Source organism: Mytilus trossulus, chromosome 2 (genome assembly GCF_036588685.1).
Source record: "Mytilus trossulus isolate FHL-02 chromosome 2, PNRI_Mtr1.1.1.hap1, whole genome shotgun sequence".
Classification (NCBI taxonomy): Eukaryota; Metazoa; Mollusca; class Bivalvia; order Mytilida; family Mytilidae; genus Mytilus; species Mytilus trossulus.
Genome location: NC_086374.1, coordinates 51,792,962 through 51,812,806, shown reverse-complemented (window position 1 = coordinate 51,812,806; position 19,845 = coordinate 51,792,962). Strand labels below are relative to the sequence as shown.

At 33.7% G+C, this 19,845-nt stretch overlaps 2 protein-coding genes across 2 annotated transcripts; both read right to left on the bottom strand.

Moving 5' to 3' along the window:
• Positions 1 to 336: 336 nt before the first annotated feature.
• LOC134707531 (zinc finger protein 713-like) lies at positions 337 to 11,122 on the bottom strand. Its single transcript, XM_063567372.1, has 3 exons — positions 10,939 to 11,122; positions 2,388 to 2,882; positions 337 to 1,558 (listed from the first exon to the last, which is right to left on the bottom strand). The coding sequence occupies exons 1-3, from the start codon at positions 11,075 to 11,077 to the stop codon at positions 726 to 728; spliced, it is 1,467 nt and encodes a 488-aa protein (XP_063423442.1). The 5' UTR covers positions 11,078 to 11,122; the 3' UTR covers positions 337 to 725.
• A 2,466-nt stretch (positions 11,123 to 13,588) lies between these two features.
• Positions 13,589 to 14,584, bottom strand: LOC134705841 (uncharacterized). Its single transcript, XM_063564555.1, has one exon. The coding sequence runs from the start codon at positions 14,582 to 14,584 to the stop codon at positions 13,589 to 13,591; it is 996 nt and encodes a 331-aa protein (XP_063420625.1).
• Between the last annotated feature and the right edge of the window lie 5,261 nt (positions 14,585 to 19,845).

The following is a 19,845-nucleotide window of genomic DNA, read 5'->3' as shown; positions in this document are numbered from 1 at the left end:
TGTATTTACAATTTCGTGAACATTTGCTTATATGCTATTTTTTACCTGATTAAATCAAATATGTAATAAAGAATATACCTTCATGTGCTACTTTTTGAGTAAAATGAGGTCGAAATTTTGTATATTTGCTCAAAATTCAGATTTGTGGCCGTAATTTCTTTTTCGAAAGAAAGACATAACTTTTTTGTTATAAAAGATAAACACAAATTGTTTTTTGTTAAATAATCGGTAATTTCTTTATTTTATAAGTATCATAAAAAATAATGCATTTGTTATTATAAAATAACTCATATTTATCAAATGTTCATGAATTGTGGAAAATACGTAATTTTTTGCTGCATGTTTATCAAAATAAAAAAAATTCCTCTATTTACAGTTTTATAAAATTTGGGTCATAAGATCTCCCTGCAAAATGAAACAAATTGCTGTTTTAAAAAATAGGGTCCATGAACTCGTTTTTAAAATAATTCAGTTTGAATGATAAAATCAGTCGAAAAATGCATCTTTTCCCAATATGTCACAGTTTGACGTCACGAAAATAACATTTTACGTTAGCAACATCATTACCTCCCCTGTAACTGTATCGTATGCCCTTAAGTAAATACTAACAGATCTTTCTTCATGTCCTATAAGTAGTAAGCGCACGATTCTAACTTAGATTAGTAAAATAATATTTAACAAGATTGCAGTTATAAATTATTGCCTAGTATATATATATTGACATTTTACATTCTATTTGGATTTTTTGTACATTTTGCCTTTTTATGTTTAATAAACGATCCTCTCCATACAAATTTTTCATTACAAAATTCACATGTATATCTTGGCTTTGCTTTTCCATGAAAACCACGAATATGCTCATTTAAATGAACCTTCTTAAGATACCTACGTTTACATATGACACATTCAAATTTTCCACTAAAGCTTCCACTATGATACTGCTTTTCATGGACAGTCAAATGAGTTTTATATGTAAATGATTTTTTACATGTTTTACACTTGAAAGCCTGCACACCAAGATGTGTGTTTAAATGTCCTCTGAAATGCTGTCCCTGTTTGAATGACTTTCCACACAACATACATGTGAAGTCATGTTTACCCATATGACAAGTCACAAAATGTTGCTTCAATAGAACGTTGCTCGAGAAACTGTCCCCACAATAAATACAAGTTGAAAGCATTACACTACCAGGATGGTCCATTTTAAAATGGTTCTGTAATTCTGTTACTGACCCAAATAAGCCAAAACATGTACTACACATGTTGAAACCATCACAGGGATATGATATGTCAGTAAACACTTTCAGTACATGTCTATTTTCTTCTTTACTGTTTTCTGCTGGGGTTGTTCGAGCTGTGTTGCCGCCTTCAGTATAATCACATGTAACAATAGGTTTTTCTTCTTTTGATTTAATAATTTCACTTGAATCCATGTTTATACTACCTGAATTCTCACGTAGACATTGTAAAGTAGTATTAATTGGGAACTCTTCCTGCTTCTGCTGTTCAAAATTACCAATATTATCTGGAAGTTCTAATTTTATAACAGATACAGAACCTGAAAAAGAAAGAAGACAATAACTCACAATATTTAAAATCTTATTAAAATAAATCTGCTTAAATGTACTGTCAATTCAGAAATTATTGCCTGCATTTATTATTGCGATTTTATCATTTAAGACTTAAATGCAATTTTAATTTTTACTATTTTGAGAAAAATCCTGTTAAATTCATATAATTATTTCAAAATGCAAGTTTAAATTATTGCTTTTATAACTCTGTCGCACTTTTCGCAATAATAAAAACCTTGCAATAATTTCTGAATTTACAGTACACAGAATTTATAAAGAATAAATGAATCTGCAACAATATATATATATAATAAAGCATGCAACAATATATCATATTGTAGAGAAAGTAGCATTCTGACAGTATTGCATGACAATACATTGCCAACTACCGTTTAAAAATTCATTGTAAAGAAACTTATGCTAACTTGATCTATAACTGGTCATGGTGTCACTATAGAACAAACAACAAGTCAATATCTTAAAGAATGATGAAAAAGTGAGTAAAATAGTTATCAAACTGATTATTTAAATGAATTTTTTAAGTCAAAGGACCATAACCATGATAATGTAACTCTGCACAACATCATCAGACCAGAACAAAATTTGAACTTGTTCTGGAACTTGTCATGATATTTATATATATTTGTACCAATTATCAAATCAATATCTTTAAGCATGGCAAAAAAGTGTTGAAAACTGATTTGCCGGACTGATGGATGAGACAGACAGACATACACACAAACAGAGTGCAAACCTTAAGTCCTCTTTGACTTCATTGGTAAGGGACAGTGGACTAAATATTAAAAGTCCTATTACCTGTTAGATGTTGTTCATGAATTGCAAGCCTTTCTTCAACTTCTTTACAGAATCTAGGATCTCTTATCAAATTAACTTCTAATGAATTATCTCCCCTTAAAGATTCTTCTTCATCTTCACTGTCCAAGTTAATATATTCTATTGAATTACCGGTAGTGGAAATGGCTGTAGAATCTCCATGAAGTTTTTCTTCTCCATGTTGATGTATGATTTGCTTTTGGTATGCAGTTTGAAAAATGTGCTCTTCCCTACCCTGCTTGTGATTGTTTGTTCTTCTAGAAGAGTTTTGATAATGTTCATGCTCTACAACCGTTTCATTTCCTAAATCCCTGTGTTCCTTGTTATGACATTGTCGAAGAATCTTAGTTGATAACTTTGGAGTTATTGTTTGTGAATATAATGATGATTCCTTCTGTTGAAATTGTTCCTTGTTAGTGTTTGTACTGGATTGACTGATTCCAATTACATAAGAACTTGCTCTGTCCTTTTCTGCTTCTATAAAATTCAAAAATATGAAGAAATTAAACAAATGGATGATATGATTATTTCATAAAAACAAGTACAAATGAACATAACAGAATCTATGGTAAAAGAGAGACAACAAAGCACACTTTTGAAGCAATGTCATTAATGGTCATGAATGTAGTCCAGGGAAATTTAAGGATTTAATAAAAAAAATAGGTTGGGATAAATCTTTGAGATGTCCCACTCAAGTAAAATTTGTATTGGCTATTGCATTGATTTTTTCTTGACAATAGACACACAATAGATATAATACTACTATAGGCAAGCAGAAAACTATATACCAGTCAGAGCTCAGACATAAATAAGTCTGAATCTGCTTTTGACTCATAGAGGTCTAAATTTGTAAGTTTTAGGATTTGTCTCCCTTTAATGTAAGACAAAATATGACTTGAATAAGTCCAATATTGTTAAACAAGAAATAATTGACCAGAATCAAAAAGTTGCAAATATCGACTCCTACAAGTCGATAAGTGATCAAAATTGGTTAACTTCAAGACCCACGCATATTTATAAGGAGGTCATGCATCTAAATCAAATAATGACAACATTGAAAGCCAATGCTTTGTCTTCTAAAGAAAAATATGAATGAGAGTCTAAAAAATCGGAGATAATGTTAATTAACCTTACAATGCAACCACCTGGAATCACACTTAATGAGGTAAAACATCTGTGTTTAGTAAGGATGTTCAATTAGATTATTAAATATAGATAGCTCAAGTCCTTGTGAACTCTCATACAGGTTTTTGCTGTCATAGGTGGTGTAGTTTGGCCACAAAGTAACATTAAGTGTTTTCACCAACATAAATAGACCTAAACAAGTCTGTCATTTTCTGACTTAGATAATTCTAAAATTGAAACTACATTTTTATAATAAATAAAATTGAGAATGGAAATGGGGAATGTGTCAAAGAGACAACAACCCGACCAAATAAAAAACAACAGCAGAAGGTCACCAACAGGTCTTCAATGTAGCGAGAAATTCCCGCACCCGGAAGGCGTCCTTCAGCTGGCCCCTAAACAAATATATACTAGTTCAGTGATAATGAACGCCATACTAATTTCCAAATTGTACACAAGAAACTAATATAAAAATAATACAAAACTAACAAAGGCCAGAGGCTCCTGACTTGGGACAGGCGCAAAAATGTGGCGGGGTTAAACATATTTGTGAGATCTCAACCCTCCCCCTATACCTCTAACCAATGTAGAAAAATAAACGCATAACAATACGCACATTAAAATTCAGTTCAAGAGAAGTCCGAGTCTGATGTCAGAAGATGTAACCAAAGAAAATAAAGAAAATGACAATAAAACATAAATAACAACAGACTACTAGCAGTTAACTGACATGCCAGCTCCAGACTTCAATTAAACTGACTGAAAGATTATGATTTCATCATATAAACATCAGGCACAATCCTTCCCGTTAGGGGTTTAGTATCATACCATCCTAACATATATGAGAAGAACATAACCCGTGTCATGCCAACAACTGTTTTTAGAATAAATGTCTTTAGTTCCGACGCAAAGACCTTATCAGTGACTCAATATTAACGCCAAAATATGCAATCTTTTATGACTTGACAACAGTATCGTAATTATATCCCTTCTTAATCAGTCTATTTAAAGGTTTTGTAAGTTTCTGAGGTGAATACTGACACCTTTGTGCTTTATAAAGAATATTTCCATAAAAAATTGGATGTGAAATACCTGAACGTATAAAAAGTCTGCATGTTGATGTTGAGCTATATTTACGAATGATGTCTTTATACTGATGATAAAATTTAGTAAAAGTTTTGACTAGTTTGTGATATCGAAAACCCTGGTGTAATAATTTTTCCGTAATACATAAATTTATCTCGTTAAAATCTAAAACATTATTACAAACACGAGCGAATCGTACAAGTTGAGATGTATAAACACCGTAAGATGGTGACAAGGGAACGTCACCATCTCAAAACGGATAATTAACGATAGGAAATGAAAAATCATCCCTTTTATCATAAACTTTAGTATTCAGCTTTCCGTTAGTGATATAGATATCAAGATCGAGGAAAGGGCAGTGGTCATTATTAGTATTAGCTTTATTTAAAGTAAGTTCAGCAGGTGAATTTCATTAATATACATACTGAAGTCGTCATTATTGAGAGCCAAAATATCATCCAAATATCTAAAAGTATTATTAAATTTGTTAATCAGATGTTGTTTTGATGGGTCTTTGCTTATTTTTGTCATAAATTGTAACTCATAACAATACAAAAAGAGGTCCGCAATAAGTGGTGCACAGTTAGTCCCCATTGGAATTCCGATAATCTGACGATATACGGAATCCCCAAAGCGAACAAAAATGTTATCTAGTAAAAATTCAAGGGCATATATAGTATCAAAGCATGTCCAATTAACATAGTTTTTTTGTTTATTGCTACTAAAAAATGACCTAAAAGAGTTTGAACATACCGGTATATATTCACATTCTGATTTTTTGAATGCCCATTTAATTAGGTGTGTGAATTTTTTGTTAATGAGAATGTGAGGCAATGTGGTATACAGGGTAGAAAAATCAAAACTTTGAACAGATTCAAAATCACCAATATGAGCATGCAATTTATCAAGTACTTCCAACGAGTTCTTGACACTCCAAAAGTAATTTATTCCACTATTTTCGAAGGCCTTATTTGAACAATTTATTATTTTATAATAAGGTTTTTAATTGTACCAAGTGTGCTGGTAAGAAGAATAGCCAATTTAGTAGTTGAACAATGGCTTGAAGACGAAATAAATCTATATTTGTAAGGGGTTTGGTGTAGCTTTGGAAGCCAATACATAGTTGGGACTTTCATTGTATTTGGCTCTGCTTGTAAAGCGGTGGCTAAAAGTTTATGTTTGTTACAGATTTCGTTTTCTGAAAATGGAGTCAGTTGGAATGTTGGTGAATTGGTGATTTCCTTTTTCAGAACCTCAATGTAAAATTTACGTCAAACAATAATAATATTATTAGCAGCTTTATCGGCCGGGACAAAAACAAATTCCTTGGCTAGTTCTTTTAGTTTATGTTTGATACGAGAAATAGGTTTATTGTTAATAGTAAAATGTTCTTTAAAATGTTGAATACGTATATCAACTATCTTCATTACTGAATTAAAAAAAGAGTCCAAAGATTTTTTGTCAGCTTTTTCCCCGTTTTATCCATTTCATACAGTAAGTATGGAGTGAGTCGTGGATGATATTACGACACTCATTCCAATTAATAATTGACGGGGGACGATATTTAGGTCCTTTACTGAGGAATGATTTTAACTCTCGGTCTAGAACGATGTTAAGATCTCCTGTTATAACATGGGAAATGGGTCCATAAATATATGCGGAATTACTGCAATTACAAGAAGTAGGTGTATTTTCACTGATATTAACATCTTTACACAATTGACTATAATTAAACACAAATTTCCGGGTAGATTTCTTGTAAATATAACAAATAAGAGGTAGCTCAGTATTGTCAAAATAACCAGGAATTTGTTCTTTAACAGAATGGTCGTTAAATATACCGGTAATATTTACAAAATCAAAGCCTTTATTGACATACTTAATTTTAATAAAATGTTTTTTATGATCTTCAGGGCGATCAATTTTGGGAAATAATTTAGAATAACAATATGCCATAATAATTTGAACAATTTCATACTTAGGACTGCTATATGAAATTGTGTTGCAATCCTCCAAAATTTTATTTAACTTATTAACCGGTAACGAACAGAGTTTTGTTAACAGATAATGTCTGCCGTTGTTTTTTGAAATAGAAATTAGGTCCGAAATATTGGTATGATTGGCCCGAAATTTTCTTTTGATTGCGATTTGTTCTTTTTTAAGTCAAAAACAAAAATCAAAAATCGACTTGTTTATGTCTGAGCTCTGACTGTATACTGTATGTATATGTCTCTGGGGGCGAGTGTAACAGTATCAAATATAATTCAGGTGGTTATTTTTTTAAATTTTACAAGTTACAACAATAGCAGGAATGAAAAAAATGCCAATTACTAAATAGTCTGTAGTCAGAGTAGTTTTGAGTGAAATACAGATTTATAAAGTAATCAGGCTAAAGTGAATCTGGGTCCGTTCACCCCCATTCACCATTGTTCACGTTTGCACCCTACATGTTCACACCCAAAGTCCGTTCGCACCCTACATGTTCGCGCCCAATTTTAACTGGTTTTGTGTTTAATAACTATAGCTTTCAGTTTGTAATTTTTGGCAAGTGTATTTTTATATTTGTTGTCATTGTCTCAAAATAAAGTGAGACAACTTTTTTTATGTGTTGAATAAATCTTAATCATGTTTTGGATAGTGTATTGTTATTTTTTTTTTAACCCTTTCTAAATAAACATGATAAAGTGGGATTCTGTCAAAGTTTCATTTTGTGTTGAATAACTCTTAATCATGTTTTGGTTTAGTGTATTGCTATAACTTTGTTTCATTGACTTATTTCATAGTAAAGTGGGATTCTGATCATGACTACGGTTTTTTTTTGTGTGTTGAAATTATAAATTTATCATGTTTTGGTTATATTAAATAGTGTACTGCTGTATTTTATTGTTTAAGATCAAATTTAAGGGACCAAGCTTCTTCTTCTTTTAGTTTCCGCACTCCATCATAATATTGATGACTATGTGCCGTGCATGCGTGGGTAAAATTTACAATTTTATATTTACATCAACAACAAAAATTTAATAAAGAAATAATAACTTGTTTTTGGTTTTCACTGTACATATAACATGTATAAGATAAAACTATTTACAAGGTGTTACATTACATGGTGTAGTATTGGTTGAGAACAGATATAGGAATCTGTTCTCTGAATGTTTCAACTGTGGTGCATTGGACAGCAGTAACTGGTAAAAGGTTCCATTGGACGATTGTCCTAGGATAGAATGAAAATTTATATGAGTCTTTTTTTGCCTGTATGTGCCTGAATGAGTGACTATGAGTGTATTGTCTTGTTCGATTGTCTGATGGTATTAACAAGTTCGTAGGGTATATTGCTACTTGGTGGTGTATAATTTTGAAGAAAAATATAAGCCTTGTTCTTATTCTTCTAATTTCAAGTGTTGGCCAGTTAAGATGGTTAAGCATGTTTGTCACAGAGCTGGTGTTATGATATCGATTACATATATATCTGGCTGCGCGTCTTTGGACCATTTCTATTTGTGATTTTTGGGATTTTGTATGTGGGTCCCAGATGCAGCTACCATACTCTAGCTTTGGTCTCACAAGTGAGATATAGGCCTTTTCTTTAACTGACTGCGAGCTGACTTTAAGGTTTCTTTTGATAAAATTTAGTTGTTTAGTTGCATTTGCTGTGATGTTATTTATGTGTTTGTTAAATTTTAAATTAGTTTGTATGGTTAAGCCAAGATATTTGGTAGATGTTTCTTGTTGCAAAGTGTGCCCATGTAAGATGTAGTCATATGGGAGAGGTGTTTTCTTTGTTGTTACTTGGAGGACTGAACACTTGTCCGGATGGAAGGACATGAGCCAGTCCTCTTCCCACTTTGCTGCTGCATTTTCATTTTTGATGGTTTTATATATGATGCTATCATCTGCAAAAAGTCTAAGAGTGCCATGTTTTATGTAATCATTCAGATCATTTATGTACACCAGGAATAAGATGGGGCCAAGTACTGTTCCTTGAGGTACCCCTGATGTGACATGTATTTGTTCAGATTTGGTGCCTTCCAGTAATACCGTTTGTGTGCGGAGTGAGAGAAAGTCTTCTATCCAGTTCAGTGTTTGGTTGTCGACACCATAGTGTTTAAGTTTATGAAGTAGTCTTTTGTGAGGGACTTTGTCAAATGCTTTGGCAAAGTCCATCACAATTACATCAGTTTGGATGTTATCATTGCTGTATTTTGCCAGTTCTTGTATGAATGACACTAACTGGGTTTCGCAAGATCTTGAGGAGCGAAACCCATGTTGTAGATCGTATAGAATGTTGTTATTTTCTAGATGTGCCATGATGTTACTTGCTAATACATGCTCCATGATCTTACATAGGATGCATGTTAAGGATATAGGCCTGTAGTTGATAGGGTTGTGTTTATCTCCCTTTTTAAATACTGGGCAGACGTTGGCATGCTTCCAGTCAGTTGGTATTTTTCCGGTGTTCAGGGATTTTTCAAATATTAATGTTATTATGGGTGCGATGTCAGTACTTAGTTCTTTAAGCACACGCCCATATATGCCATCTGGCCCTGTGGCCTTGTGTGGGTTAATCTTTCCTAGTAGTTTTTGTATGCCTTTCTCTGAAATTTGTATGGTGTTCATTTTAGGATGGTTAGAAATTCCCATGTCTGGTATTGTTTCGCTGGATGTTTCTGTTGAGAATGCCTTCTGAAATTGATTGTTTAGCAAATTGGCCTTTTCTTCGGTGTTATCAGTTAGAATGCCATCTTTTCTTAATGCTGCAATGCCTGAACTGTCATTTTTCATGTTTTTGATATAGCTGTACAAGTTTTTAGGTTGTCTTTTAAATATGGGATTGTCTGGTTCGTTTACTGGGAGATCAAATATCATGTTCTCGATGTAGTTCCAGTAGGATCTTCTCATATCTGTTTGAATTGATTTTTTGAGATGCTTGTACTTTTTCTTCAGTTGTTCATTTTTTCTACTCTTTTTATGAAGTCGTTTAGCTTTGTTGATGTCAATTTTAAGCTTGTTGTTTATCCATGGTAGTTTTTTCTTGTTTGTAACTATTTTGTGAGGGATATTAGCTTCTACTGATTGTGTTAGAGCTTCTGTGAACGTATTCCATAGAATATTTGAGGTGGATTCTTTAAATTGTTCTTTAATTTTGCATAAGAGTGTTCCTAAATCTATTTTTATTTTGCTCCAGTCGGCTTTGGTATATTGTAAAACTTTGATAGGTTGTTTTTTGTTTCTTTTTAAAGATACATGTACATTACATTCAGAATAGACAATGTTGTGGTCCGCATTCCCAATAGGGGGCATAGTTTCTGTCTTGTTAACTATACTTGGTGTATTAGTGAGTAGGAGGTCGAGTATTCGGTCACCTCTAGTAGGCTTATTTACAATTTGCTCTAAAGAGTGGTCATTTATGATGTCTAAAAGTTGTGTGTGTAATTTAATTTCTGGTTTGCCTGGAATAATGCATGGTACTTCCCAGTCAATGTGGCCGAGGTTGAAATCGCCACCTAGCATCACAGTGGTTTTTGTATTATTATTGATGCGATTAAGTGAGATGTTGAGATTTTCAAGTGATATGCCATTATCTGAAGGTGGTCTATAGTAACAGCCTAGTATGAGTTTTCTTGCATTTGTCATGTTTATTTCTGCCCATATACTTTCAGAGTCAGTTTGTAATTCTCTGATTTCATTGGATAGTAATTGTGTTGATATGGCAATGAGGACACCACCGTAGCTTTGGTTATTATTGGATGGAGGGCGATCTTTCCTATAAACTGTATAATCATTAGCTGGAAAGAATTCAGATAAGATATCGCTACTGAGCCAGGTTTCAGTGCCCAATATTATTTCTGGTTGTACAGATGAAATAATTTCATCAAGTTCAGCCTTTTTATTTTTAATAGACTGAAAGTTTATTGTTAATATTTTCAATGGTGTTTCTTTCTTTTGAGCTCTCTTGATATAAGTTTGTTTTATAGGTGACGATGTTGCTTTAGGTAAGCCAGGACTTCCTACTGAATGTTCTGATAATGGTGCGAATGAGTTAGAAACAATTATCTTTTGTGTTTTTCATTTAACTTTATACAACAAAACAATTTATATATAACAAGGATTTGTATAGTTAACTATACAAATCCTTGTATATAACAACAATCATGATTTTCAAGTTATTCAACTGGAATTTCAATTAAAATTGGCCGCGAACGTGTAGAGTGCGAACGGATCTTGGGTGCGAACGTGTAGGGTGCGAAAGTGTATTGGGCGCGAACGAACCTAATAGCTATTAAAACTAAAAGATTAAAGACAAATTCATGTGCGCCGAACTCACCATTTAAAATGCACCCAAATATCTTATATTCTGCTACTTTTACATCCAACCACATCACAAAATTAGACAAAACCCATGGTGTTAACTTTCTAATGATGACATCAAAATCTTCTTGAGCTGAATGATAATCTTTGTTCATTTTAATGATTTTTCTGCAGTCGATTGGAAAACATAAATACGGAAGTTAGATTATTTTTCTAAAATAAAATTAATGTCGGTATAGATATGAACTTAATTTCGTAATTGTTTCGTTCTGCCTTTTTAGCTCACCTGGCCCGCAGGGCCAAGTGAGCTTATGCCATCACTTGGCGTCCGTCGTCTGTCGTCGTCGTCTGTCGTCGTAAACTATTTCAAGAATCTTCTCCTCTGAAACTAATACTTCCAAACTTCAACTGAATGTTCCTTAGGGTATCTTGTTTATAAATTGTATTCGAATCTATCAACAAACATGGTCGCCATTGCTAAAAATAGAACATAGGGGTCAAATGCAGTTTTTGGCTTATATCTCAAAAACGAAAAGCATTTAGAGCAAATAAGACAAGAAGTTAAAGTATTTATTAGGTCAAATTTTCAGCCGAATTGGGTAACTGCTTTTTCAGGTATAAGGACGTTTAATGCCCCTGAATTGATGATTTTAAAGAAATTTTGCAGTTTTTGGTTATTATCTTGAATATTATTATAGATACAGATAAACTGTTAATAGCAAAAATGTTAGAGTATCTAGTATAAATTTTATTTCCTTGTATGTCAAGAAACATAGCTTCTATGGCTAAAATAGAACATAGGAGAAAATTGTTTTTTTTTTTTTGCTTTTAAAGAAAATAGGACGATTCAAAGAACATTTAAATAAATTGAAAAGCCAAAATAATCATTGATGAGAGATTTAACCAAAAAAAATTAGGTGAGCGATTCAGGCTCTTGAGAGCCTCTTGTTTGTTACGAAATCGGATAAAAATAGGCAAAATAATGATTACGAACACTCGTATGAATACATAGTTTTAAAAAAAATAATATCTGAGACTAATATGTATAAATTATTTATTATTGTTATTTATTCGGTAAAAAGCTCTTTAAAAGAGCTTATATATATATATGATATACATATATTAAATGACTGAATAAATAGTGAACGATGAATCTTACGGGGCGATGGATCATATAAACATGATGCAGTGCACTACATAATATAATATATAACAAGTCTAACAGAATACAACATCACCAAAAACACAATAAAACGAACAATATGTTAGATATTTCGGATAACAGATATCCTTCTTCGGTAATTGCACGATGAAAAATGAATCATGTCAATTCAAATTAAGACTCTATCAAAATCTTGATTTATACAATTTAAGCGAACGCTGGAACAATTTTAAAATTTCCAAACACACCGCAAATAGTTATCAAAGGTACCAGGATTATAATTTAGTACGCCAGACGAAAATATGCCAAAAATAAAAAAAGTTCTTTACGATGTGAACTGGCACAACTCTAAATTTTCAAAGGTGTTGACAGTTGAGATGTTAAACAACTGCGTGGAAATACAGTCCCAAAAAACAGTCCTGACCGATCTAAACTGGTATGATATTTAAAATATGACAACGGTAAGGCAGTAGTATCAGAGACTGCGTATTTAAACATCCCAAAAATATAGTAATTTGATGATAAGAAAATTGAGTAATAAATTTTTACCAAGGTTAAGTAATAGAACGTGGCTGCGTACTTACACATCCTTGCCAACACTGAACTGTTATCAAAACTAATATAATTCAAAAATTCCTGAAAAGTGTAAGGGTCCAGTACGGAAGCCGTAGTAACTGGCCACAAGTGATGACAGGAAATGAGTGATGGTAGGAAAAATGAGTGACTCTTCTATGTTTTTTCATTAATGCCCTCTGGGGAAACTGTCCTCAGCTTTCTTATCCAAAAAATTTCCCGAGCAAGTCTGTCGGCCTTTGACCAATCCTCGTTGTGATCTATGATAGTGATGGTAAGTTTTTTAAGATCGGCTTGGGCGTGCCCATTTGATCTTAAATGACGACTTACGGGGAGGTCGGGCTTGCATGTGTAGTCGCTACGATGACCATTCATGCGTTTGTTGAATGGCTGTTCTGTCTCGCCAACATACTGCATGCCACATCGACACTGAAGAATGTATACAACATTCTGGGTTTTGAAAGTTACATTACAAAATATTGTGTACACAGACCCAGTGGAGTGGCAAGTAAATGTTTGAGTATTCACTATTTGTTGGCAAGTCAGACATCATTTGTTACCACACGACTTGCACCATCCTGTAGTTGGACAGCTTTTATTAGAGGAGACGGCAGCTTTTACAAATAAGTCTTTTAGACTTGCTGGTCTCCGAAAAGCTAAGACAGGAGGATCGGGAAAGATTTTGGATAATTTTGGGTGATTGGGAATACTTTGCCAATTGGCACGGATCAAACGTGAAAGGTTTGAAAAGGCGGGATTGTATGTTTACACAAATGGAACTATTTTGCTGCGCCTCTTCTTTTTGTACTGTAACAGGTCTTTGCGGCTGTTATTGTTAGCACGCGCAAACCCCTTATCTATGTCCCATTTCTTATAACCTCGTTTGATTAGAAATCCGCGAAGTTCCTGTAACCGCTGAGTGACAGCCTCCTCAGAGGAGCAAATCCGCTTTACTCTGAGAGCTTGACTGTACGGGATACTTTTTGTACAGTGTTTGGGGTGACAGCTTTGGGGAGAACGGGTACTGATGTTTATCTGTAGGTTTACAGTAGAGGTCTGTTGATATGACACCGTCCTTTATAGATGTAGTTGTGTCTAAGAAAGATATCTTAGAGTCGGATATTTCATATGTAAATTTAATTGACTGGTGGGCGTTGTTTGCATGTCTGATAAAAGCATCCAATTTTTGTTGGGATTCGATCCATTTCATGTCAACATCATCGATGAAACGGAACCAAGACAGAGGTTTGGATAAAGATGATGAAATAATATGTTTCTCTAATTTGCCCATGAAAATATTGGCGTAAGACGGTGCCATTTTCGTCCCCATCGCTGTCCCGTTTATTTGAAGGTAATTATCACCATTAAAGGTAAAATTGTTGCATTTAATGACCAGAGTAAGCAGCTGGACTAAACATTCGGTTGGTGGTTCTAAAGTGTTGCGAGAGTCCCATATTTCCCTACACGATTGTATTCCGTCATCATGAGGTATGTTGGTATACAAGGAGGTGACATCTAAAGTGACAAGGAGGGTTTCCGGAGGAAGAGGGTTCATGGATTCCATTTTGCGAAGATAATCTGTAGTGTCTTGAATGTGAGAAGGAGGATTTTCTACATGACATCTTAAATGAAAGTCTACAAATTCGGAGATTTTTTCAGTCGGGTGGCCGTTAGCGGATACAATGGGTCTACCAGGATTGTTAACCTTGTGTATTTTAGGAAGAAGATACAATCGACCAGGCTTGGCGTTCTCTGGTTTTAAATATCCAATTGTATCCTCATCTATGTGACCGTCATTGTGCATGGTTTGTAACGCAGTGATAATTTTGGAACTAAACTCGGAAGTAGGGTCATAGTCAAGTTTCTTATAAAATCTCTCATCAGAGAGCTGACGCTCTGCTTCCGCGATGTAGTTGGCTTTGTCCATTATCACAACGGCACTTCCCTTGTCTGCTGGTTTATAATAATATCATGTCGGTTTCTCAGCGATTGTATGGCTTTTTTCTCGTCAGGAGTGGTGTTATAAAACGACGAGTATTTGTTGCTGGCGAGATGTACAACATCCGATTTGATTTTGTCAATAACATCTTCCAGTGTAGCAGATTTGCTAGGCTTTGGAATCCATGAACACTTCTTCTTAAAATGTGGAATTATGATTTCGTCCTCCGAGTTGGACGTGGCTGTGTCTCCCTCATTATCCTCCTCTCTATCCTTGTTACCAAAGTATTCTTTAATTCTGAGGGTTCTGGCAAAGTTATTGAGGTCATCCTCCAGTTTCTTATTATCTATGTTACTTGGAGTAGGGCAAAAATTCAAACCCTTAGATAAGACTTTGGTTTCATCCTCAGTTAAAGAGACTGTTGACAAATTGACAACTGTGTTGTTGGGATTGGCCGTAATATGAATTTTTCTTCGAAATCTACGGTTGCGAGGCTTTTTACTAGACTTTTTTGAAGGACTGTTTAAAGGGTGGGTAACTTTCACGCCGTCACGTTTAAATTTGTTTATCTGCTTGACATGAAGCTTATGTGACTCAATACGTTTGATATCACTAAGGCGTACTTGAATTTCGTCAAGTTCAAGACCAGATAATTGGTCACGAGATCGGCAGTGCAAGTTATCACTAAGTTTGTATAGATTATTAACTTGATGAATTGCTTCTTGACGTAAACGATTCATCAGGCTAAAGGAACTATTGTATATAATAGTGTTCCATCTATGTAAAAATCTGTTTGACTTATCGCCTGTTGTAAGTGGCGAAGCTTTTAAAACTAACCCTTTTGGAATAATTCCTTGGTCAATGTACGTTTCTAAATTTGAAATATGATGTTCTATTTTGATAATTTTGATAGTAAAAGATCTTAATTTCTTAAAATAAAATTGCAAATGCATGATGGAATAAGCAGTAAGAATATCGGATCGAGTGAGCACACTCAATGCAAACTGCAAAAAGGTAAAAATATTAAATGACTGAATAAATAGTCAACGATAAATCTTACGGGGCGATGGATCATATAAACATGATGCAGTACACTACATAATATAATATATAACAAGTCTAAAAGAATACAACATCACCAAAACACAATAAAACGAACAATATGTTAGATATTTCGGATAACAGATATCCTTCTTCGGTAATTGCACGATGAAAAATGAATCATGTCAATTCAAATTAAGACTCTATCAAAATCTTGATTGATACAATTAAAGCGAACGCTGGAACAATTTTAAAATTTCCAAACACACCGCAAATAGTTATCAAAGGTACCAGGATTATAATTTAGTACGCCAGACGAAAATATGCCAAAAATAAAAAAAGTTATTTACGATGTGAACTGGCACAACTCTAAATTCCCAAAGGTGTTGACAGTTGAGATGTTAAACAACTGCGTGGAAATACAGTCCCAAAAAACAATCCTGACCGATCTAAACTGGTATGATATTTAAAATATGACAACGGTAAGTCAGTAGTATCAGAGACTGCGTATTTAAACATCCCAAAAATATAGTAATTTGATGATAAGAAAATTGAGTAATAAATTTTTACTAAGGTTAAGTAATAGAACGTGGCTGCGTACTTACACATCCTTGCCAACTGTTATCAAAACTAATATAATTCAAAAATTCCTCAAAAGTGTAAGGGTCCAGTACGGAAGCCGTAGTAACTGGCCACAATTGATGGCAGGAAATTAGTGATGGTAGGAAAAATGAGTGACTCTTCTATGTTTTTTCATTAATGCCCTCTGGGCACGCCCAAGCTGATCTTAAAAAACTTACAATCACTATCTTAAAACACAACGAGGATTGGTCAAAGGCCGACAGACTTGCTCGGGAAAGTTTTTGGATAAGAAAGCTGAGGACAGTTTCCCCAGAGGGCATTAATGAAAAAACATAGAAGAGTCACTCATTTTTTCTACCATCACTAATTTCCTGCCATCACTTGTGGCCAGTTACTACGACTTCCGTACTGGATCCTTACACTTTTCAGGAATGTTTGAATCATATTAGTTTTGATAACAGTTGGCAAGGCTGTGTAAGTACGCAGCCACGTTATATTACTTAACCTTAGTAAAAATTTATTACTCAATTTTCTTATCATCAAATTACTATATTTTTGGGATGTTTAAATACGCAGTCTCTGATACTACTGCCTTACCGTTGTCATATTTTAAATATCATACCAGTTTAGATCGGTCAGGACTGTTTTTTGGGACTGTATTTCCACGCAGTTGTTTAACATCTCAACTGTCAACACCTTTGGGAATTTAGAGTTGTGCCAGTTCACATCGTAAAGAACTTTTTTTATTTTTGGCATATTTTCGTCTGGCGTACTAACTTATAATCCTGGTACCTTTGATAACTATTTGCGGTGTGTTTGGAAATTTTAAAATTGTTCCAGCGTTCGCTTAAATTGTATAAATCAAGATTTTGATAGAGTCTTAATTTGAATTGACATGATTCATTTTTCATCGTGCAAATACCGAAGAAGGATATCTGTTATCCGAAATATCTAACATATTGTTCGTTTTATTGTGTTTTTGGTGATGTTGTATTCTTTTTTAGACTTGTTATATATATATATATACAGAGACATAAAAAAAAATTATACTTAGTAATACATTATATGTCTCTGATATATATAAAAAAGAAAGAAAAAAAGAAAAAAAAGATCAAGATGTGGTATGACCGGCCGAGTTGCCAATGAGACAACTCTTATGTCTGTTTTGTTGTATATGATCCGAATCACTAAAACTTTCGTATTCGTATTCGTATGGGTATGTTCCTGTATCCACCTAAGCCAAGTTCTTGAAAACTTTAAGTGGATGTCTTTCTACATAAAAAATACGTCTTAACTTCAATATGTTGATATTAAGATGATAACACAATATTGACTGCCGTACCCCTATTTTTGACATTTTTACTCTTTGAGTATGTTTGTTTTGTTCATGCATCGTTGGCAATGTAATGGAATTTGATGCGACTGTCATAGAAGTGAAAGGTTTAGCTAGCTATAAAACCAGGTTCAATCTACCATTTTGTACATTAGAAAATGCCTGTACCAAGTCAGGAATATGACAGTTGTTATCCATTCGTTTGATGTGTTTGGACTTTTGATTTTGCCTTTTGATTTTGGACTTTCCTTTTTAAATTTTCCTCGGAGTTCAGTATTTTTGTGTTTTTACTTTTTTGAAGATTGCAAGAAGGCACATACTAGAGAAACAAATTAAAAAACTAAACATATTTACAATAATTGCATTTTTTTATTTTTTTTTTATTTTTTGTATATAGATAAAACATGGTTTGGTTTAGCAATACATATGTAGTTTTCCACCAGACTTAAAAGCTTCCAAGTCTGGGTTACAGGCTACTTGATATGGTAGGCCGACATTCCACAACCAATTCAATGTTAGATCGTTAGTGATGGAAACGCCTAGATGTTTTGCTTTGTTTGTTGGTTTTAAAATATGATCATGCAATGTGTATTTATAGATGATTGGTTTATGTTTTCTTGTTATGTGGATGATTTCACATTTGTCTGGGTTTTAAAGGACATAAGCCCTTCTTGCTCCCATTGTTTATTTAGGTCTGATTGAAAATTGTGACAGACATCTAATGATGAAATTGTTAGATACACAATAGTGTCGTCTGCAAAGAGGCGAACATAACTTTTGAGGTTGTCTGGAATGTCATTTATGTAAATTCAGAACAGACGGTGACATCCCATTAGTCCGACAACCATTATTCCGACATCCCATTACTCCGACAGGCCTGGGCCGAGAACAAAGTCTTGAGGAACGCCTGACACTACAGGACAACTATTTGATGTGTGACTGTCAACACCACTACTTTTTGGAATCTATGTGATAACCATGCCTCTATCCAATCTGTTGTTTTGTTATTTACATGTAAGCAATTATAGGCAACCATACGGACACTAGCATGTAAAACTGTATGTAATGATTGCACTCTTTTTATTTGCCAATAATAAAGCCGGTTTAAAGCTCTTCCAATCCTTATTCTTAGATGTTACATGACACACCTGTCACTGTTCCAGTCTGGGTTCAAAGAGAAATACCCGGGTATTTGGAGGACAAAGAGACAAATGATTAAGTATAGACATCATTGCAATGCTGAACCAAACGTAATCTTTGATCTGTAACTCATCATACTAGTACTAGACTAACAGACTAAAATCATCTCAATAAGCATTTAAAGTGAAATTTTATATAGTTTGAAAAGTTCAATTATTCTATAGCTACCCTGTTTATATGATCTTTTATTATTGATTTACACATCTGTCGTTCGTTTGTAAGTTTGGCTATTCAGATTTATATGTCGAGCCTTTTCATCGTTTATTCGTATGGCTTCTTTTTCTACGGAGACAGATTGAAACTTTATTGAATTTGATCCGTAATTTGTTACAATTGTGCAAAGAGTAAGATTGATGTCATCTTTAAAAATCTGGCTTTGTCCAGAATTATAGTTTTATCAACTACTTTATAACAACTTAATTTAAGTATAGTTGTTTTTCATTATGTCAATTGTCTTGTACATTGTTCTCATGGTGATGTTTGTCCTTTTTTTATTTTACGACACATGGTTTAATTTTGGTTGTCCCAGTTGATGTCGATGCTCATAAATGTTTTATGTACTATATGTCTTGAATAATTACGTCGAACTTGATACTCATAACTAAAATTTCAGACCAAACAGGTACATGTACATACATAGTATGCAGAGAAATCTGTATGATATTCGATGTCTTCTTACAATAATTATAATGTTGAGTCCTTGTCTCTGGATTAATGGTGTCGCCATCACTTTTTATTTTATCATTCAGTGTACAACTAGGTTTGTTACTAAAAGATGTTTTGACTCTCCTATTGGTCGACTGTAGAGGCGCAATTAATTTTTTTGCCCGGGAAAATTCAATATCAATACCGTGAACAATAAATGACCAGGGTACTGCCGATCTGCACTTTCCCTTATTTAAAAAAAAACCAACCGGTTTAGCTTGGCATAAAGCATATACACCTGTCTCTAGTTGAAATAATGTCGTATTAGTTATTTGGAATACTGGAATAGGACAGATATGCTGTCTGAATGAGAGTAAAACTCATTAAGCCTCGCCTTATATACATATTGTCATGTCCGGCATTGTCATGTGATGCACTGTGCAGCATA